We start from the raw sequence: 18,778 nt of genomic DNA on the forward strand, positions 1-18,778 counted from the left end.
AGGAACAGAGACATTTCAAATCTCTCGTTCTCGCTCTCTCTCTCTCTCTATATATATATATATATCGCGCGCACACACAGAAAAACTCACACAGAGCAATCAAAATCAAATCCACCTTTTATTATTTTGATTGGATAAGCATACCAATTTGTTGTTTTGTAAGAGGTTTTCTGTCTGAAATGCTTTAGCCAATGATGACAAGTTCTGACAGCAATTTCATTTATAAAACCTTAGAGCTCAAATAAATACAGTATCCAGATAATGATAGAATGATAATAATGGAATGAATGTTCTGTACCTTTGCCTTCCTATCACCGCTAGGAGGTGTTATTGAACCTATATACAGACAGAGACATGGCTGTCTATCACCACTAGGAGGTGTTCTTGAACCGCTATACAGACAGAGACATGGCTCTTCATGTGGCTATATAGGATAAATATAATAATACGCCATTTAGCAGACGCTTTTATCCAAAGCGACTTAGAGTCATGTGCGCATACATTTTTACGTATGGGTGGTCCCGGGGATCGAACCCACTACCCTGGCGTTACAAGCACCATGCTCTACCAATTGAGCTACAGAGGACCACGGATCATTGTTTTAGATTTAGACTCCAATGGCGACAGCTAGTCTTCCTGGGGTCCGACACATAACGAAAAATACATTACAGACAAAAATACTTTACGATTGACATACATTTTAAAACATTAACATGGACATTACAACTTGGTCAGATAGGGGAGAGGCGTTGTGTTGTGAGGTGTTGTTTTATTCGTTTTTTAAAGCTAATTTTGCGGTGTGCTTGAGTACTAATAAATCAAATGCAGACTGAACTGTATGGTAATATGACCCCATAATAATAGCACTGTGTTTTAAGCCACTGATTGATAAAGCCTCATGGTGATAGCTAAATCATGACTCAGTCACTTAGGACTACTGCAGTACATTTATTCTCAATCACATGCATATTATGGTGAAGATAAAAATGTCCAAACAATAAAATCACACAGTTAGAAAGTACATTTAATTGGTTGAGACTTGCATTGGGATGTTCATAAGAAAGATGCCAGTACAGTACATCGTCAGAGTTTCATCAGAGGCTTTAACTATAACAGTTAGGCTACTGTATCACATTTGCAACTCAGAGGGCGGGCACAGAGAGAGGAAGACTGGGTGATATCCTTCTTCTATTGGCTAGTTGAGCTGCCGATCAGCAGAAAGCCCAGTCAATTGTCATTTTTGGACTGGTGCAAAAAACGTCTGCGCATCGGTCGATAGCGAAACGGTATCGAACTTTAGAATGACCAGAAACTAAGTCCAAATCAGGTAGGCTACGATGTCGCATTATTTAATAGGCTATATGAAGCGTTTACCAATGTCTTGAATATTACTTTTGGTTTACTATGAACTGGCTTTGGTGTTTTCTTTGACATTTTCTGGAAATGTATTGTTTCACGAGTGTTGGTGAAAGCCAACCCCTCGATGGTTTACGTTCATTCATCATCAACAATAACCTGAATGGTGTGGAGTGCATATGTATCGATAAATGCATGTTGGGTAGTGACTTGTAGTGAAACTGGGTTGTTTAGAATTACGGAAGTTGATTTTGAGCGAGTATGGGCATGTTCTTATGTTGCGCAAAGTTGTGTTCTCAATGGCATCCGCTCGCTTTGTGATAACAATAGTTGCGGTCGAAGCTCCTCTCGTCTGTGTGCATCTATCATAACGTTCAGGTTAGTCACACAATGACAAACAGTTGTGTAGAATGACACGTTTGATGTAGGATACTAGGCTAATGATTGTAGTAGCCTAGTGCAGGATATGGTGAAATTAAATTAAAGGTCTAGAAATAACTATCAGAATGTCAGTTGTCCAAAGTGATTATATTTTGTAGGTTACTAATGATAGTACTGGATAGTGATTATGGAATAACATTGATACTTTTCTTTCTTGACCTAACTATAAGTAACACTCATGGAATTTAAGTTTAGACATGCTACTAGGACTATTTCCTAGCAATAGATCAATACTTATCTATAGGTCAGGTTCAGAAAGCAAAACCCACTGTATGGATTTCTGTGCATACACAAAGTCGGTATCCCAAATGGCATCATATTCCCGACATAGTGCGCTACTTTTGATCAGGACCATAGCAGACTTTGTTTCAGGTGGAGTGAGGGTATATCGTTTAACAGAGAGAAGAGGGTTTATTCATGTTTCACTGACAGCATCTTCTCAACAATAGTCTGAGGCTTTCTGCGATCATCGTGTGTGTGATTATCCATGTGACCTGAATGTTCCTCCCACGCTGGGGTGAATCTGTTATATTGCTCCAAGATTACTGCCTTTAAATCCCCAGTGTGTGTGTGGAGGGAGAGGGGGTCTAGTCTTAGAAGTGGGGCATACACATTCACGCCCACAACATTGGCCTAACACAGAGAGAACAGTGACCAACACACTGAGACACTAACTTATGCATTGTTGGTGTACTCTTTCTCTGTCACACATGTAAACGAGAGAGAGAGAGAGACTCTCTCTTCTGGCTGGAGGCCCGCTGCCCTCTGAATCTAGGTCACCAGCAGCAGCATCACAGAGAGACAACACTGTAGCATACACTGCTAACACATACACAAAGTTCTCCATCTTTCTAGTCCTAACTTGCTGCTAACTCACACCTACCCAATGTTCCCTCTAAACTGCGTGCAGTAGCCCCCAGACGGCTGTCAGAGCTCAGAAGAACTATCATCCCAGGGAGAGGAGCACAAGGTTGAACTTCACTCAACTTTCTAGAGTTTTCCCTGTTAGTTAACACTATCAATGTTTCCCTTTACTGTGGCAACTGTGATGGAATCAACGCAATATTAGCCCCTTTCAATGCAACATACCGAAACAAAACGAACTATGCAAGAGATTTTGTTGTAGGCAGAACACATGGGAGGAGGATTGTATTGCACAAGACTCAGCCTATACACTACACCTTGGCTGCCCAACCCTCTTCCTGGAGATCTACTGTCCTGTAGGTTTTCAGTCCAACCCTAATTTAGCGTATCTGATTCAGCTAGTTAAGGTCTTGTTGAGCAGCTAATAAGTAGAATCAGGTATGTTAAATTAGGGTTGAACTGAAAACCCACAGGATGGTAGATCTCCAGGAAGAGGGTTGGGCAGCCCTGCTCTACACAGACCGGTCTCCGGTGCTGCCTAACCAATCAGAGCTGTAGTAGGCCTATATGCAAATAGATCATTGCCATGTATGGATCTGTACCATTTACTTTGAACTGGAATGTGTTTACAGCATGAGCGGTCGTGAGGAGATGCTCTTTTTTTTAGATCAGAGCAAGAGCTGCATGTAGCCACGTGTGCACATTTTGTTCGTATCCTTTGCTAGTTAGTGAGTTATTAGCCCAGTTATAGATCATTTGTAGTCAGCAATAGGGGAGTGATTGCTTCCTACAACAGCACAAAACGTGTACATTTCTAGACATCTTTGAAAAGCCAGTCAGGTAAATAGCTTTTCTTTTGTCTTAAAGGGGCAGTGTTGTATTTTGAGACGGGCATGAATAAGCTAAGTAGCCAATAGGCAGAGGGTAGCATAATTTGTCTGATGTAATAATGGTATGGGAATAATAATGCATTTTCAGTCACCTCCTTGTCTGAAGGACAAGTGGATAAACAGGTTAATGCCAAGCCCTACATGTTTTTTTTCAAAAGTCTCATGGAATGTAGGCCTACATTGAACACCACACATTGGCTGCTACTGTAGGCTGAATGATAGAACAGCTATTTCCATGTTATAATGTTATGGGATGCATTTTCTCCATTGTTTATTGATTATAGAAACTGAGAGAACAGCTACCAACTTCAAACCACACCCTTTTCATAGGCTTTCTGAGAAACATACACTAGGTATTTTCTAACAGATCAGTGACTATTTATAGTCAAAGAAGCACATCTGAATATGTTCTAGTGTAACTGTGTCTGTGTGGTTCTGTTAGATTGAATGTGTCTGTGGTTCTGTTAGATTGTCTGTGTGGTTCTGTTAGATTGACTGTGTCTGTAGGCTGATCTGTTGGATCTCTATATTGAAACAAAGATGTCCCCAGGGCGAGATGGAACCACTGTGTGCATCCTAAATGGCACCATGTTCCCTAAATAGTGCACCACGTTTTACGAGGGGGAGTTCTTTAAGGGACGGACCATGTGTTGTTTTGTTTTATCCGCCTGGAGGGAAACAGGAGGGTTCAGCCCAGTGGGTCATCTGGTTCCACTGCTGTTGTCCTGCAACACTAACTCTGATCCTCATAGTGTGTGTGTGTGTGTGTGTGTGTGTGTTTGACAGCAGTACTGTGACCCTTTGAACATTATTGATAGATCACACAATCAATGAACCTCTCAGATGACCTTACTAAGGTGTGTGTTTGGGGGCAGGATAGGATACATCGTGTACACTGGGATGGCTTATTGGCTTCTAGTGAAAACCTGCACATCTCCTCTTTATGCCTCTGGTGAAATGTTCTTTATATGAGTCTATGGGTGAAAACACCTCACTTGAGATGGTGGCTTTAGTGAAGCCTGAAGTAAGCTTACTCTATCCTGAACCTTAACATGTTCTGGTCTAGAACAGGCTTACTCTATCCTGTACCTTCATCCAAACTACCTTAGCATGTTCTGGTCTAGAAAAGGCTGTACTGTAACCATAACCCACAGCATCAGCAGCAGTCTTTGTGTCATACCCATGGATTTCTGTTTGTATCTGCTATGTGGGCAACAGTCATCTTCAACGTGAATAGGGACTGTCTGCTTGTAGCTGGTTACTGCTAGTGTCTGGTCTCTGGTTGGCTGGTTGCTGCTAGTGTCTGGTCTCTGGTTGGCTGGTTGCTGCTAGTGTCTGGTCAATGGCTGGCTGGTTGCTGCTAGTGTCTGGTCTCTGGTTGGCTGGTTGCTGCTAGTGTCTGGTCTCTGATTGGCTGGTTGCTGCTAGTGTCTGGTCTCTGGTTGGTTGGTTGGTTGGTTGCTGCTAGTGTCTGGTCTCTGATTGGCTGGTTGCTGATAGTGTCTGGTCTCTGGTTGTGGTTTGATCTGTTTTGCACATCATCGTCAAACATCCTCTACTCTCCTCTTGTCTCCCCTACCCTCTTCCCACTGCTGTCTACCTGATGTACAATGTACTGTCTTAGTGTCTCTGTCTGCCTGGTGTACAAGGTACTGTCTTAGTGTCTCTGTCTGCCTGGTGTACAAGGTACTGTCGCTTCTCACTGTCGTCTACCTGGTGTACAAGGTACTGTCTTAGTGTCTGTCTGTCTGCCTGGTGTACAAGGTACTGTCTCTTCTCACTGTCGTCTACCTGGTGTACAAGGTACTGTCTCTTCTCACTGTCGTCTACCTGGTGTACAAGGTACTGTCTTAGTGTCTGTCTGTCTACCTGGTGTACAAGGTACTGTCTTAGTGTCTGTCTGTCTGCCTGGTGTACAAGGTACTGTCTCTTCTCACTGTAGTCTACCTGGTGTACAAGGTACTGTCTCTTCTCACTGTCGTCTACCTGGTGTACAAGGTACTGTCTTAGTGTCTGTCTGTCTACCTGGTGTACAAGGTACTGTCTTAGGCTGTCTGTCTGCCTGGTGTACAAGGTACTGTCTCTTCTCACTGTAGTCTACCTGGTGTACAAGGTACTGTCTCTTCTCACTGTCGTCTACCTGGTGTACAAGGTACTGTCTTAGTGTCTGTCTGTCTACCTGGTGTACAAGGTACTGTCTTAGTGTCTGTCTGTCTGCCTGGTGTACAAGGTACTGTCTTGGTGTCTGTCTGTCTGCCTGGTGTACAAGGTACTGTCTCTTCTCACTGTCGTCTACCTGGTGTACAAGGTACTGTCTCTTCTCACTGTCGTCTACCTGGTGTACAAGGTACTGTCTTAGTGTCTGTCTGTCTACCTGGTGTACAAGGTACTGTCTTAGTGTCTGTCTGTCTGCCTGGTGTACATGGTACTGTCTCTTCTCACTGTCTGTCTACCTGGTGTACAAGGTACTGTCTTAGTGTCTGTCTGTCTGCCTGGTGTACAAGGTACTGTCTCTTCTCACTGTAGTCTACCTGGTGTACAAGGTACTGTCTCTTCTCACTGTCGTCTACCTGGTGTACAAGGTACTGTCTTAGTGTCTGTCTGTCTACCTGGTGTACAAGGTACTGTCTTAGTGTCTGTCTGTCTGTCTGCCTGGTGTACAAGGTACTGTCTTGGTGTCTGTCTGTCTACCTGGTGTACAAGGTACTGTCTTAGTGTCTGTCTGTCTGCCTGGTGTACAAGGTACTGTCTCTTCTCACTGTCGTCTACCTGGTGTACAAGGTACTGTCTTAGTGTCTGTCTGTCTACCTGGTGTACAAGGTACTGTCTTAGTGTCTGTCTGTCTGCCTGGTGTACATGGTACTGTCTCTTCTCACTGTCGTCTACCTGGTGTACAAGGTACTGTCTTAGTGTCTGTCTGTCTACCTGGTGTACAAGGTACTGTCTTAGTGTCTGTCTGTCTGTCTGCCTGGTGTACATGGTACTGTCTCTTCTCACTGTCGTCTACCTGGTGTACAAGGTACTGTCTCTTCTCACTGTCGTCTACCTGGTGTACAAGGTACTGTCTTAGTGTCTGTCTGTCTACCTGGTGTACAAGGTACTGTCTTAGTGTCTGTTTGTCTGCCTGGTGTACATGGTACTGTCTCTTCTCACTGTCGTCTACCTGGTGTTCAAGGTACTGTCTCTTCTCACTGTCGTCTACCTGGTGTACAAGGTACTGTCTTGGTGTCTGTCTGCCTGGTGTACAAGGTACTGTCTTAGTGTCTGTCTGTCTGCCTGGTGTACAAGGTACTGTCTTAGTGTCTGTCTGTCTGCCTGGTGTACAAGGTACTGTCTTAGTGTATGTCTGTCTGCCTGGTGTACATGGTACTGTCTCTTCTCACTGTCGTCTACCTGGTGTACAAGGTACTGTCTTGGTGTCTGTCTGCCTGGTGTACAAGGTACTGTCTTAGTGTCTGTCTGTCTGCCTGGTGTACAAGGTACTGTCTTAGTGTCTGTCTGTCTACCTTATGTACAAGGTACTGTCTTAGTGTCTGTCTGCCTGGTGTACAAGGTACTGTCTTAGTGTCTGTCTGTCTGCCTGGTGTACAAGGTACTGTCTTAGTCTGTCTGTCTGCCCCTCCTTGTTCTACTACTGTGGTAGTGGAGGTGCACAGCATCATAATGACTTCAGGGGAATACACACACATTCCAGTCTGAACACTTTCAGAGTGAAAGCATATCAGACAACAGGGACATGAAGTTACAAACCTCTGCTGATAATGTGTGTGTGTGTGTGTGTGTGTGTGTGTGTGTGTAGGAGCCAGGCGGTACAGTAGGATGTCTATAGAGGCTGAGGCATTGCTGCAGGAGGCTAAGGAGAGTATAGAAGCAGCTCAGAATTACAGGAGCGAACTACAACAACGCCTACATGGACTCAGCCAGGCACGCAAACAGGTAATAACACACACCTACAACAGTGGTCCAACTCACACACACACACCCCTCCTCCCTCTCTCTCTCCCCCTACTCCCCCCTCCTCCCCCCCTCCTCCCTCTCTCTCCCCCCCTCCTCCCTCTCTCTCCCCCCCTCCTCCCTCTCTCTTCCCCCCCTTCCCTCTCTCTCCCCCTCCTCCCTCGCTCTCTCCCCCTCTCCCCCCTCGCTCTCTCCCCCTCTCCCCCCTCCTCCCTCTCTCTCTCTCCCCCCTCCTCCCTCTCTCTCTCTCCCCCCTCCCCCCTCTCTCTCTCCCCCCTCCTCCCTCTCTCTCTCTCCCCCTCCTCCCTCTCTCTCTCCCCCTCCTCCCTCTCTCGCCCCCCCTCCTCCCTCCCTCTCTCTCCACCCTCCTCCCTCTCTCTCAGGCTAATTGTAAACAATGCTGTTATTTCCTGCTCCTCTAAAAGTAAAGCAGAGAAAGAGAGGTAGGTGAAGAGAGAGAGAAACACAACTTATTGGCCAAACCGGAGGTGATGTGAATGCAATGTAGTCCAACTCCTGAACTAAAAAGCACATTCTATTGAAAACATGCTATGTAGTTCAGGAAAGGACTTCATCTGTGTCTGTAACTAGGTTTCCATCCAATTGGCGATAGATTTTAATGCGAATGTTCTAAAATCTGCAAAAAAACAATATGCACATTTTCCCACCAGAGATTTTTCCATCAAACTGACGTGTTGCAGATAAAAGGCTGTGTGATGACTTAGTGCACATTAAAAATAACAACGTTAAATTTCCATGTACTGAATAGGGGTGTAACGGTACACGTATTGGTGCCGAACCGGTCAGTACGGGACCTCGGTTGGATCTGCACTGTGAACCCGAATACATACAACAACAAAAAATAGACAAAAAGCACTAGGCCTATAGACTATGCCTACGCTGGGTTGTAGGCCTCTGCCTCTTGAGGAAATCTGAGCTGAAAAACATTTCAGGCTATTCCGTTAAAACAACTAGAGCCTACGCTCTAGTTAAAAAATGTAATGTAAATCTTAATTGGTGCATTTCAAACTGTCCTTTTGTGAGGCGTCGCCGGGAACTAGTTCTGTACGATGACGAGTGGTGGGGTTGATAAACCAGGAGGATTCTCCATCGTTTAAATCTCAATTTTGGCTTCCCAGTAGATTACAATGGCGATGGACAGAGAGTTGTGGATTGAAACCTTAACCGTATGTCACCACTGCACAACGAGAATAGCCTATGCAGCTGCCAACACCTCAAACATGTTGACGCTTTTATGCCAACATCACCCCAATATTCCTACCGCAGGAACAAGACGGAAACGCAAAAAAACAACACAGCTTTGTCTCCCCCCTACATTCAAGCAGCCCTTCACAGCTGATTCTGACTGGGCCTAAGAAATTACAAGGGCGATGGGTATGTTTTATAGCTGCGGATATATCGGTGGTTGTGAAGAAAAGGTGGTTTCAGCACCTTGTAAAAGTGCTCGAGCCACGCTATGAACTTCACCCTCTCGCACCCGTTTCAGTAAACAGGTAGTACCCGCTCTATATAAGCAAGCTAACGCCGAAGTTATCAATGAATTGAAACGGACACTTTATCTACAGTATGGTTCTGTTCTGCTCTCTGGCGCCCACTGTTCCCACCCATTATCTGGCACACCTCTATCACCTTGCTCTCCTTTCCTCTCCCAGCTGTAGAGTCCAGTTTTGGGCCATTTTTCCCATAACCTCCCCAGGGATGAGTCATCATTACTGTAATATGAGACGAGGCAGGCAGGAAAAGCTGCTCTGTCACACACACACACACACACACACACATTCCTAGGATGGTGTGACGTCCATGAGCGGTGTGTGTGTGTGCCTTAGACACTTCTGGAAGAGAGGGAGTCAAAACATCCTGTAGTTTATCTCTGGTCTCTCTCTCTCTCTTTCTCTTTCTCTCTCTTTCTCTTTCTCTGGTCTCTCTCTGTTCAATTTCAATTCAAGGGGCTTTATTGGCATGGGAAATGTATGTTAACATTGTCAAAGCAAGTGAAGTAGATAGTAAACAAAACTGAAATAAACAATAAATATTAACAGTAAACATTACACTCAGAAGTTTCAAAAGAATAAAGACATTTCAAATGTCATATTATGTATATATACAGTGTTATAATGATGTGCAAATAGTTAAAGTACAAAAAGGAATAAATAAATATAGGTTGTATTTACAATGGTGTTTGTTCTTCACTGGTTGCCCTTTTCTTGTGGCAACAGGTCACACATCTTGCTGCTGTGATTGCACAGTGTGGTATTTCACCCAATAGATATGGGAGTTTATCAAAATTTGATTTGTTTTCGAGTTCTTTGTTGGTCTGTGTAATCAGAGGAATATATGTCTCTAATATGGTCATACATTTGGCAGGAAGTTTTTTCTCAGTTTTTTTGTAAATTCTTTCCAATGTGTCAAGTAATTATCTTTTTTTTTTTCTCATGATTTGGTTGGGTCTAATTGTGTTGCTGTCCTGGGGCTCTGTGGGGTCTGTTTGTGTTTGTGAACAGAGCCCCAGGACCAGCTTGCTTAGGGGACTCTTCTCCAAGTTCATCTCTCTGTATGCGATGGCTTTGTTATGGAAGTTTTGGGAATCGCTTCATTTTAGGTGGTTATAGAATTTAAAGTCTATTTTCTGGATTTTGATAATTAGCGGGTATCTGCCTAATTCTGCTCTGCATGCATTATTTTGTGTTTTTACGATGTACACAGGGGATATTTTTGGCAGAATTCTGCATGCTGTCTCGATTTGGTGTTTGTCCCATTTAGTGAATTCTTGGTTGGTGAGCGGACCCCAGACCTCACAACCATAAAGGGCAATGGATTCTATAACGGATTCAAGTATTTTTAGCCAGATCCTAATTGGTATGTCAAATTTTATGTTCCTTTTGATGGCATGTTCCTTTTGATGGCTCTCTCTCTGCTCTCTGCTCTCTCTCTCTCTCTCTCTCTCTCTCTCTCTCTATGGTCTCTCTCTCTCTCTCTCTATGGTCTCTCTCTCTCTCTCTCTCTCTATGGTCTCTCTCTCTCTCTCTCTCTGGTCTCTCTCTCTCTCTCTCTCTGGTCTCTCTCTCTCTCTCTCTGGTCACTCTCTCTCTCTCTGGTCTCTCTGGTCTCTCTCTCTCTGGTTTCTCTCTCTCTGGTCTCTCTCTCTGGTTTCTCTCTCTCTCTCACTCTCTCTGTCACACCTCTTATCTCTCTCTCCCCAGGCTGTATGTCCTCCACTCCCAGTGGACATGTCATTGTATTCCAGATGACAATATTAGCTTTCCCATCCTTCTCCGTCCCAAAATATGTATTATCTTTGGCAACATCCCAAATGGTACCCTATTCCCTCCATAGTGCACTACCATTGGGCCCTGGTCAAAATGAGTTCACTATATAGAGAATAGGGTGTCATTTAGGACACTGCCCTTATCTCCACAAAACTGATAGACACCAGGAAGTGATGCAATGGCTCCAGTGAGGCATTTCCTGTGTCCTGCTGTCCATACACACTGATCTCTGATAGTATTCTATGTAGGTTTTTCCCATCCTCATCCAACTATTATTTTCTCTTGTTTTATCAGTGCAGCGCCTCTGCTCTCTTCGGTTTCCTTCTCTCTGTCTCGCTCTCTCGCTCTCATAGTCTAAGTGAGAGTGAGAGGAGGACTGTCAGTCAGTGAGTGTGTCCCAAAAAGCTCCCTATATAGTGCACTACTTTTGACCAGAGCTCTATGGGCCCTGGTCAAAAGTAGTGCACTATAAAGCTACTAGCCATTTGGGACAGAGAGTATGAAACTACCAGACTGACAGGAGTTCAACTCAGCATGCTTGTCTGTTAAGAGGAACTGAAACGGAGACTGAGTTTCACTGCAAACGACTAACCACCAGCTTCCTGTTCCGTCGGGGGACTGGCACTGTTTCCAAATGTCAAAATTTCTTGCACAAAGTTAGCATATAAATGTAACCAATCAATCAATCCCCTCCCTGTCCCTCCAGGCGCGAGGCAGCTCGTCTCAGGCCAGGGAAGTGTTGAAGCGTCATTTCTATCAACTAGAGATTAAAAAAAAAATACTGGTCCATTCTTCCCTCTCTCTCTCTCTCTTCCTCCCCTCCTCTCCCTCCCTCTCTCTTCCTTCTCTCTCTTCACTCTCTCTCTCTCTCTCCCTCTCTCTTCCTCCTCTCCCTCCTACAGGTGCGAGGCAGCTCGTCTCAGGCCAGGGAAGCGTTGAAGCGTCATTTCTCTGAGCTCCAGGCGGCTGTGACCCGCCTCCTGGCGGAGCGCCTGAGCGTGCTCCTTAGCGAGGTGGATGTCATCGAGCAGGACAGCGTACGACCGCTGGACGACTGCCAGAAACTCATAGAACATGGAGTCAGCACTGCCGACGAGCTGCTCCGCGAGGGTAAGATATAGGTAGACACATGGACAGACGCATGGACCGAAAGGTTGCTGGTTCGAATACCACTAAAATGCTGTGCCCTTGAGCAAGGCACTTAACCCTGACTGCTCCAGAGGGCGCTGTACAATGGCAAACTTGGCCGTGATCCCACTCTCTGAGAGTGTCTCGGGGAGTTGGGGATATGCAATAAAACACATTACCATTACACACTTGTGTAACAGGACAAATAAAATCACCCCCAAAATTATGACTATTTTTATTACACACCATCAGAATCCTGTTTCCCCTATTGCTCCGGTCCTCTTCCTCAGTACCATGAAACCTCAGGGGTCTCCTATTTCATGATTCATCTACTGTAATTCAACTGATTTAAAGGTTTTAATCTCTCTCTTTCCCTCTCCCCCTCTCCTCTCTTCAGGTGAGGTAGCTATCCGTTGTGGTGTGGGGGAGAAGGAGGACAAGCTGGGGAGTTTCACCAAGAAGGCCCTTCAGATCCAGCTGGACAGGTGGAGAGAGAGAGGGGGAGGGAGGGAATTATCATACTCTCTTTGTGTATGTAATGTATGTTGTAACTTTTAAGTATACAATGTAAAGGTTAACTCTGCGTGTGTGTGTGTGTCCCAGCCTCCCGGAGGTTCCAGTGTTGGTAGACGTGCCGTGTGTGTCTGCCCAGCTGGATGACTCTCTGCTGTACGCGGTGAGAGAGAGAGTGTCACGCCACGGATCAGTCTCTTCACACCCTCCAGTCCAGATAGAGGAACTCCAGGAGAGACCAGGCAGTGTGTTAGTACGCTGGTGTAAGGTGAGGGGACACACCCTACAGATTTTATTACACTGATATTAACTAACACACCCTACAGATTTTATTACACTGATATTAACTAACACACCCTACAGATTTTATTACACTGATATTAACTAACACACCCTACAGATGTTATAACACTGATATTAACTAACACACCCTACAGATGTTATGACACTGATATTAACTAACACACCCTACAGATGTTATAACACTGATATTAACTAACACACCCTACAGATGTTATGACACTGATATTAACTAACACACCCTACAGATGTTATGACACTGATGTTAATTAACACACCCTACAGATGTTATGACACTGATGTTAATTAACACACTGTACTGTGGGGGTGTGTTTCCTAACTCTCTCTCTCTCTAGGTGGATGATGAGTTTGCGGTGCAGGACTACCGTCTGCAGTATCGTCGCTCAGTGTCTGGTCAGTACCTAGGTCGAAAATATGAAGGTTGAGTCAAATGATTTCATATCCCATAACGTATTAATTTCTACGTGATTCTGTATCATTCATATTTATTCAATATGATAATAATAATATGAATGCGGGTGCATTTCTAAACAAAGGGACCAGCGACGCTGTCTTAGTGTAACAAAGGGACCAGCGACGCTGTCTTAGTGTAACAAAGGGACCAGCGACGCTGTCTTAGTGTAACAAAGGGACCAGCGACGCTGTCTTAGTGTAATGGTGCTGATCCCATGAATTTGTTTAATTTCTCAAGTTTGCACCCGTGAATATGTTGTCCTAACCATATAATTAAATATTAGTACTTTATTAATAGTGCTTAATAATATTAATATTATATCATATTATGTGAAATATATTATAAATTGTAATTATATTAATGGTACTTCATAATAGGAATAGTACTTTCTAATTGAATAGTACTTTATTAATAGTAATTGATCTCTGTGGTCCTGACCTGGGTATCTTCCACTTCAGGTCAGTACGAGGATGCCTACATCGGGCCGGAGCAGGAGTTCCTGGTCCTACACCTGGACCCCCACACTGATCATCTGTTCAGGGTGTGTGCCCGAGGGGAGGGACGTACCGAGTGGAGCCCCTGGAGCGTCCCACAGACAGGATACACCACACTGGCACCCCATGGTAAACACGCACCACATGGAGCAGATGCAGTGAGAACATTCAGCTGCAGGATATGCATGCTGATGCAGCGTGGTCTACGAACCTCAAAGTGCATGCGTCTCAGATGCTATTTTAGCATCTCAGATGGTATGTGCGTGCGCAACCTGTAGACGTTTGTTGGTCTCGTGTATTGTGAGTCACTAGCTCTGGTCCAGGGCGTCAGTGTCCTACCACATAAACAGTCAGGGCACTAGCTCTGGTCCAGGGCGTAATGTTAGCCACTGTTGCTTGTGCAGCTAGCTAGTACACACTAGCTAGGCTAGCTAGCTAGTACGCATACACTAGCTAGTTAGTACACACTAGCAAGTACCTAGCTTGTAATTCTAAATGTAATTTCACCACCCATGCTGTTGGTGGCGGTAATGCACCGTCGTCTCTGGCATCATTCAACATCCTGTCTCATCTCCTATGTCTCAGTGGCGTGAGAAGTGTCTGCTGGAGCCAGATCTGTTGAATGCAGTCGGCCTCGACTGAAGATGTACTGTTGTCATGGTTTCTGTCTTCTTCTGGGTGTTGTGTGTGTGTGTGACAGAGTGGTGTCCAGGCAGTGAGGGCTACATCCTCAGCAGTAGAAGAAACATTGCCATGCGGAGTGACTCCTCCCCCTCTAAAGCTGGGGTTCTCTACTCCAACGCTCCAACGTACTTCTGTGGACAGACGCTCACCTTCAAGTCAGTACTCACACACTCTCTCTCTTTCGCTCTCTTTCTCCCTCTCTCTCTCAATCACAATCTCTTGTGTAATGTTATGCTATGATTAATGTGTGTGTGCTTGTGTAGGATCTCTGCGACGGGCCAGGTGGACAAGCGGGACAGTATCGGGTTGTGTGTGGGGTGTGAGGGAGAGGCGGAGTCTCTCCAGAGAGACCAGGCTGTCTGCATCTCCACCAATGGTACACTCAAAATCACTTTTTCAGATTTTACAATTTTTTTTGTAAAGCATACAATTGCAGAGTAGCAGCAGCGTTAAAAGTTAGAAAACTTGACTGAGATTTCTCTCTCTCCTTCTATCCCTCCCCTCTTCCTACTCCTCTCCTCTCCTCCAGGAGCGGTGTTTGTCAACGGTAAAGAGATGACCAACCAGCTGCCTTCCGTCACCCTCGGTTCTGCTGTGACCTTTGATATGGAAGTGGTCAACCTACTTCCTGTTAGCAACAATAACAACCTTAGCGACGGAGGCAACTTCAAGCTGAGGGTTACGATTGGCTCAGGGAACCGGGAAGTGGTGTTTGATTGGCTGCTGGACCAGGGGGTGGACTGCCTGTTCTTTGGCTGCTCCTTAGCCCACCCTGGTTGGAAGGTGCTGGTGTTCTGAGGTTGCTGATTGGATAGCAGCCCTGTCTGCTGGAGTTGGACTGCCAACCTCGTGCTGTTGTCCTGTCCCAAATCAACCCATAGACCGACCCCTTAAACCAGTGGTATTCAAACCTTTTCAGCGGGGACCCTATTTTTATGCAATCATTTCTCCTGAACCCACCCCAAAAATAATAACCTTAAAATCGGTACATTTCGATTTTTACATCAACAAATAACCCTTCATTCATTACATTTTCATCTCTTATCAAAATGAAAAGAAACCTAAATGTACTCAAATTGTATTTTTCTAATTATTTCTCAAACGTTTGTATATCGTTTCATACAATAATCTGTACTTACTTTTTGTTTAGTGGGGTCGCGACCCCCGACTTTGAATACCACTGCCTTAAACACTTACCCTAGCCTCTACCCCCTATAGCAACTTTTCAGTGTTGGGGTCAGTTCCATTTCTAAATGTGAATTCAACTGGCGTTGTTTACAGTAATGTACCCCTCCTTTACCCACTGTGTGACCCATCCGTTCCTTACACCCTGGGAAAGGTTTCAGTTGGCCTTCTGCAGCTACCTACGCTTCCTCCAGGTATGACTTGTAATGGCTGAGAGCTGTCTTCTCTGGTATCAGAACATCTAAACTCCAGTAGCACACCTTTCTCCTCTTGGCACCTGGATCGACATAATGTATGCAAAGCCCTTTTTTGAAATGGCTGATAAGATATCCTGCCGTACGATACAGACTTGTGTACCAGAACTGAACAATCATTCCTCCTTTTCAAGAGACAAATGGCACCCCATTTCCTACATAGTGCCCTATGGGCCCTGGTCTAAAGTAGTGCACTATATAGGGAATAGGGTGCCATTTTCTGTGCCAATTTCAGATGCACATTCTCTCCAAAAGTCACAAAATGGTGATGTTGTCTTTTAAAATGTGAGAAGAACAAGAAGGGGGTGGTCTCGTTCAGAGATCTTAGAAGTGATCAGAGAGAGACGTTTTCCTTTCATCAAACGTATGAGCTGCAAAGCATGCTTGTCTGGTTTACCACAAGACAAACACCACCACGGTGAAACAACTTACTCCAGAGATCTAAACCTCTTTTCTTTGTCACCCTCTTCTACCATCTCTCTCGGTGTGAGCAGAACTCACGGTGTGTACAAAGTTCTAGATCTGTAAGTGTTCTGAATCAGATTCCATTTCATGCTCTTAAATGTGCTTTTTAAAAACGTTTTAATTTGTTTTTGCTAAGACAATCGTCATAACAGTATTCACAACCGTGTAATAATGTAACTTCACTTGTAGACATTGCGATGTACTTTCATGTGAATTGTTTTGGGGGGAACTTGTTCTACTTGTGAGATGTGAATTATAGAGGGCCCGTCCTAAGACACCCTATTTCCAGTTTCCTCTAGTGCACTATAGTGAATAGGGTGACATTTGGGACGCATCCTGTGTGTCTGCAGATATGGAATGGTTGAGGTGGTCTACAGAGAGCTCTCTTCAGCAGACTGACTGTTAAAAGTTAAATGTTTTAAAGATGTGACAGTTTCTCATTAACATGTTAACAGGGACATGTCTGCTCATACATGCTGTAAGACACTGCTTGTAGATAAAAGGTATATCTGAACATAGTATGTAGCTGTATAGTTACTGTGGCAGTATTGCAGAAAGTGTTGCTTCAAGTCCAAAATCAGTGAAAGACTGCCATGGTGCAAGGGTAAGGTGGTGGGATTGGAAATGGAACCAGGCCACCAGTTAAGGTACACAACTGTCCGTCTCATCATCCACCACCCTCTTCATGCAAACACCACCCTCTTCATGCAAACATCTGTCTCTGATTCCTGTAACTGTGTGTTCGTTCCAAATGGCACCCTATTCCCTATATAGTGCACTACTTTAGACCAGAGTCCATAGGGGCTGGTCAAAAGTAGTGCACCATGTAGGGAATAGGGTTCCATTTGGAACATAGACTGTGACTTGTAATCAGGGTTGGGCTCAGTTCCAATTAAATTCAGGAGGTTAACTGAAATTTCCAATTGAGGAAAAGTGGAATGTGAGTTGACTTCATAAATGGAATTGACCCCAGTCCTGCTTGTTATAAGGCTTATTATTTTGAGATCTGTGTATACCTCATTGTACCTTCCTTCAGTACAGAATGAATGCCCCAGAAAAATTCAATAAATTGCTTAGTCAGTCTATTTTGGGTTATTTTGTCTGAAATATGAAACCATCCAATTGGAGCTACGTGAAGAGATGGATAGAACTTTAGAATTTTGGGCCAGCCAGGCTAGCAGAACATTTCTACTAGCCAGGGTAACAATCGGGTCTAAAATTTGCCGGCCCGTGTAATGTTTGAAAATACAACATTTGGCTGGCCTGAAGGGGTTGTTTGGCACATTTCTACTGGCCCAGTCTGAAAAGTACTATCCTCGGACTAGCTAAAAGGTGTATCCCCTATCGTAATATGACATAGTTACAGTAACATGACGACAACCGTATCCATGAGATAGTTACAGGAACATGACCAGTAGTGTTAGAACCGTATCCATGAGATAGTTACAGGAACATGACCAGTAGTGTTAGAACCGTATCCATTCAATTAAAACCACGAGACGTTAATAGTACAAAGCATCTTTATTATTTTTAAATAGAAAAAACATTTGACTCCTTTATTACTAAATTCCCAACGTCGAGCTGGTTTTAGGATGTTGGTGTACAAAGTCCTGTTTTTCTTTTGCATTTGAAAAAAATCACATTTTATTTTCTGGTCTTTTTTCTGAAGTGATGAGTGTGTACACACAAACCTGGGTCATGTTCATTAAGGCGCACTGTAGCAAAACATTTTGCAACAGAAGACAAGTGTTTCTTATTGGAATAGTACAGAGCGTTACTCCTACTTTTGGGATAGCTTGATGATGAATGAGGTCATACAGTGTAACTGAACCTTGGACCTAATGACCTCACTTGACAACCTCAAAAAGGTTACAGATGACCTGTGATCAGTGCTTGCTGAGGGCCTGAATAATCTATCTAGTAGCATCACTGGACCTGGACTGACAGTGGTAACCAGACCTGCTTTCAAATACTATTTGAAATACTTTTATCTGTGCTTAACTGAGCTTGCCTGGCATAATGGACCAATAGAATAGTCCCAAAACTGTAACCCCCTCCCATCTAGCACTCCAGGCAGGCTAGAGCAAACGTTCAACGCCCTCCAAGTAATATTTGAACAGAGGTCTGATAGCAGTACACATTTAGTTTAGGATTGTGGGTAAAGTGATCTTTCTACCCTGAGCCATAGACACCTTATAGTCCAAGAACACTGTTTCCAAGAGCTGGACTTCAGATCAGACCAGCGTACCATCGTCAAGTTCAGCCTCAAAATGGCCACCATAACAATAAACATCAACAATAAAACATTCCAGTTCAGAATGCATCATCATCATACAACCATTCCCCTTATAAAAAACAACAATACATTAAGGTTGTATTCATTAGGGCACACTGTAGCAAAACGTTTTGCAACGAAAACAAGCGTTTATATTGGACAAGTTCAGGTAGTCCCATCCCAGTTTCGTTCCTAGTGAATACAACCCAAGGC

The 18,778-nt window shown here is 44.3% G+C and overlaps 1 protein-coding gene across 2 annotated transcripts; it reads left to right on the forward strand.

Moving 5' to 3' along the window:
* Nucleotides 1–1,234: 1,234 nt before the first annotated feature.
* On the forward strand, nt 1,235–17,375 carry LOC121570156 (cytokine receptor-like factor 3). 2 transcript variants are annotated; one of them, XM_041881650.2, is made up of 10 exons: nt 1,235–1,327; nt 7,351–7,487; nt 11,695–11,902; nt 12,318–12,405; nt 12,524–12,701; nt 13,090–13,147; nt 13,667–13,831; nt 14,403–14,541; nt 14,650–14,762; nt 14,916–17,375. In XM_041881650.2, exons 2-10 carry the CDS (start codon nt 7,371–7,373, stop codon nt 15,182–15,184), a joined length of 1,335 nt encoding a protein of 444 aa, XP_041737584.1. In that variant the 5' UTR covers nt 1,235–1,327; nt 7,351–7,370; the 3' UTR covers nt 15,185–17,375. The 2 variants fall into 2 exon arrangements, with proteins under 2 accessions (XP_041737584.1, XP_041737585.1); XM_041881651.2 differs by having other exon boundaries at nt 14,415–14,541.
* Nucleotides 17,376–18,778: the final 1,403 nt, after the last annotated feature.

The sequence above is a fragment of the Coregonus clupeaformis genome, unplaced genomic scaffold (genome assembly GCF_020615455.1).
Source record: "Coregonus clupeaformis isolate EN_2021a unplaced genomic scaffold, ASM2061545v1 scaf0093, whole genome shotgun sequence".
NCBI classification, from domain to species: domain Eukaryota; kingdom Metazoa; phylum Chordata; class Actinopteri; order Salmoniformes; family Salmonidae; genus Coregonus; species Coregonus clupeaformis.

What these genes read in the sequence shown, in the direction of transcription:
- LOC121570156 (XM_041881650.2), top strand. Translation starts at nt 7,371, where the DNA reads ATGTCTATAGAGGCTGAGGCATTGCTGCAGGAGGCTAAGGAGAGTATA. An exon ending in TCAGCCAGGCACGCAAACAG is followed by an intron (nt 7,488 to 11,694) that starts GTAATAACACAC and finishes TCCCTCCTACAG; the next exon opens with GTGCGAGGCAGCTCGTCTCA. An exon ending in CTTCAGATCCAGCTGGACAG is followed by an intron (nt 12,406 to 12,523) that starts GTGGAGAGAGAG and finishes TGTGTGTCCCAG; the next exon opens with CCTCCCGGAGGTTCCAGTGT.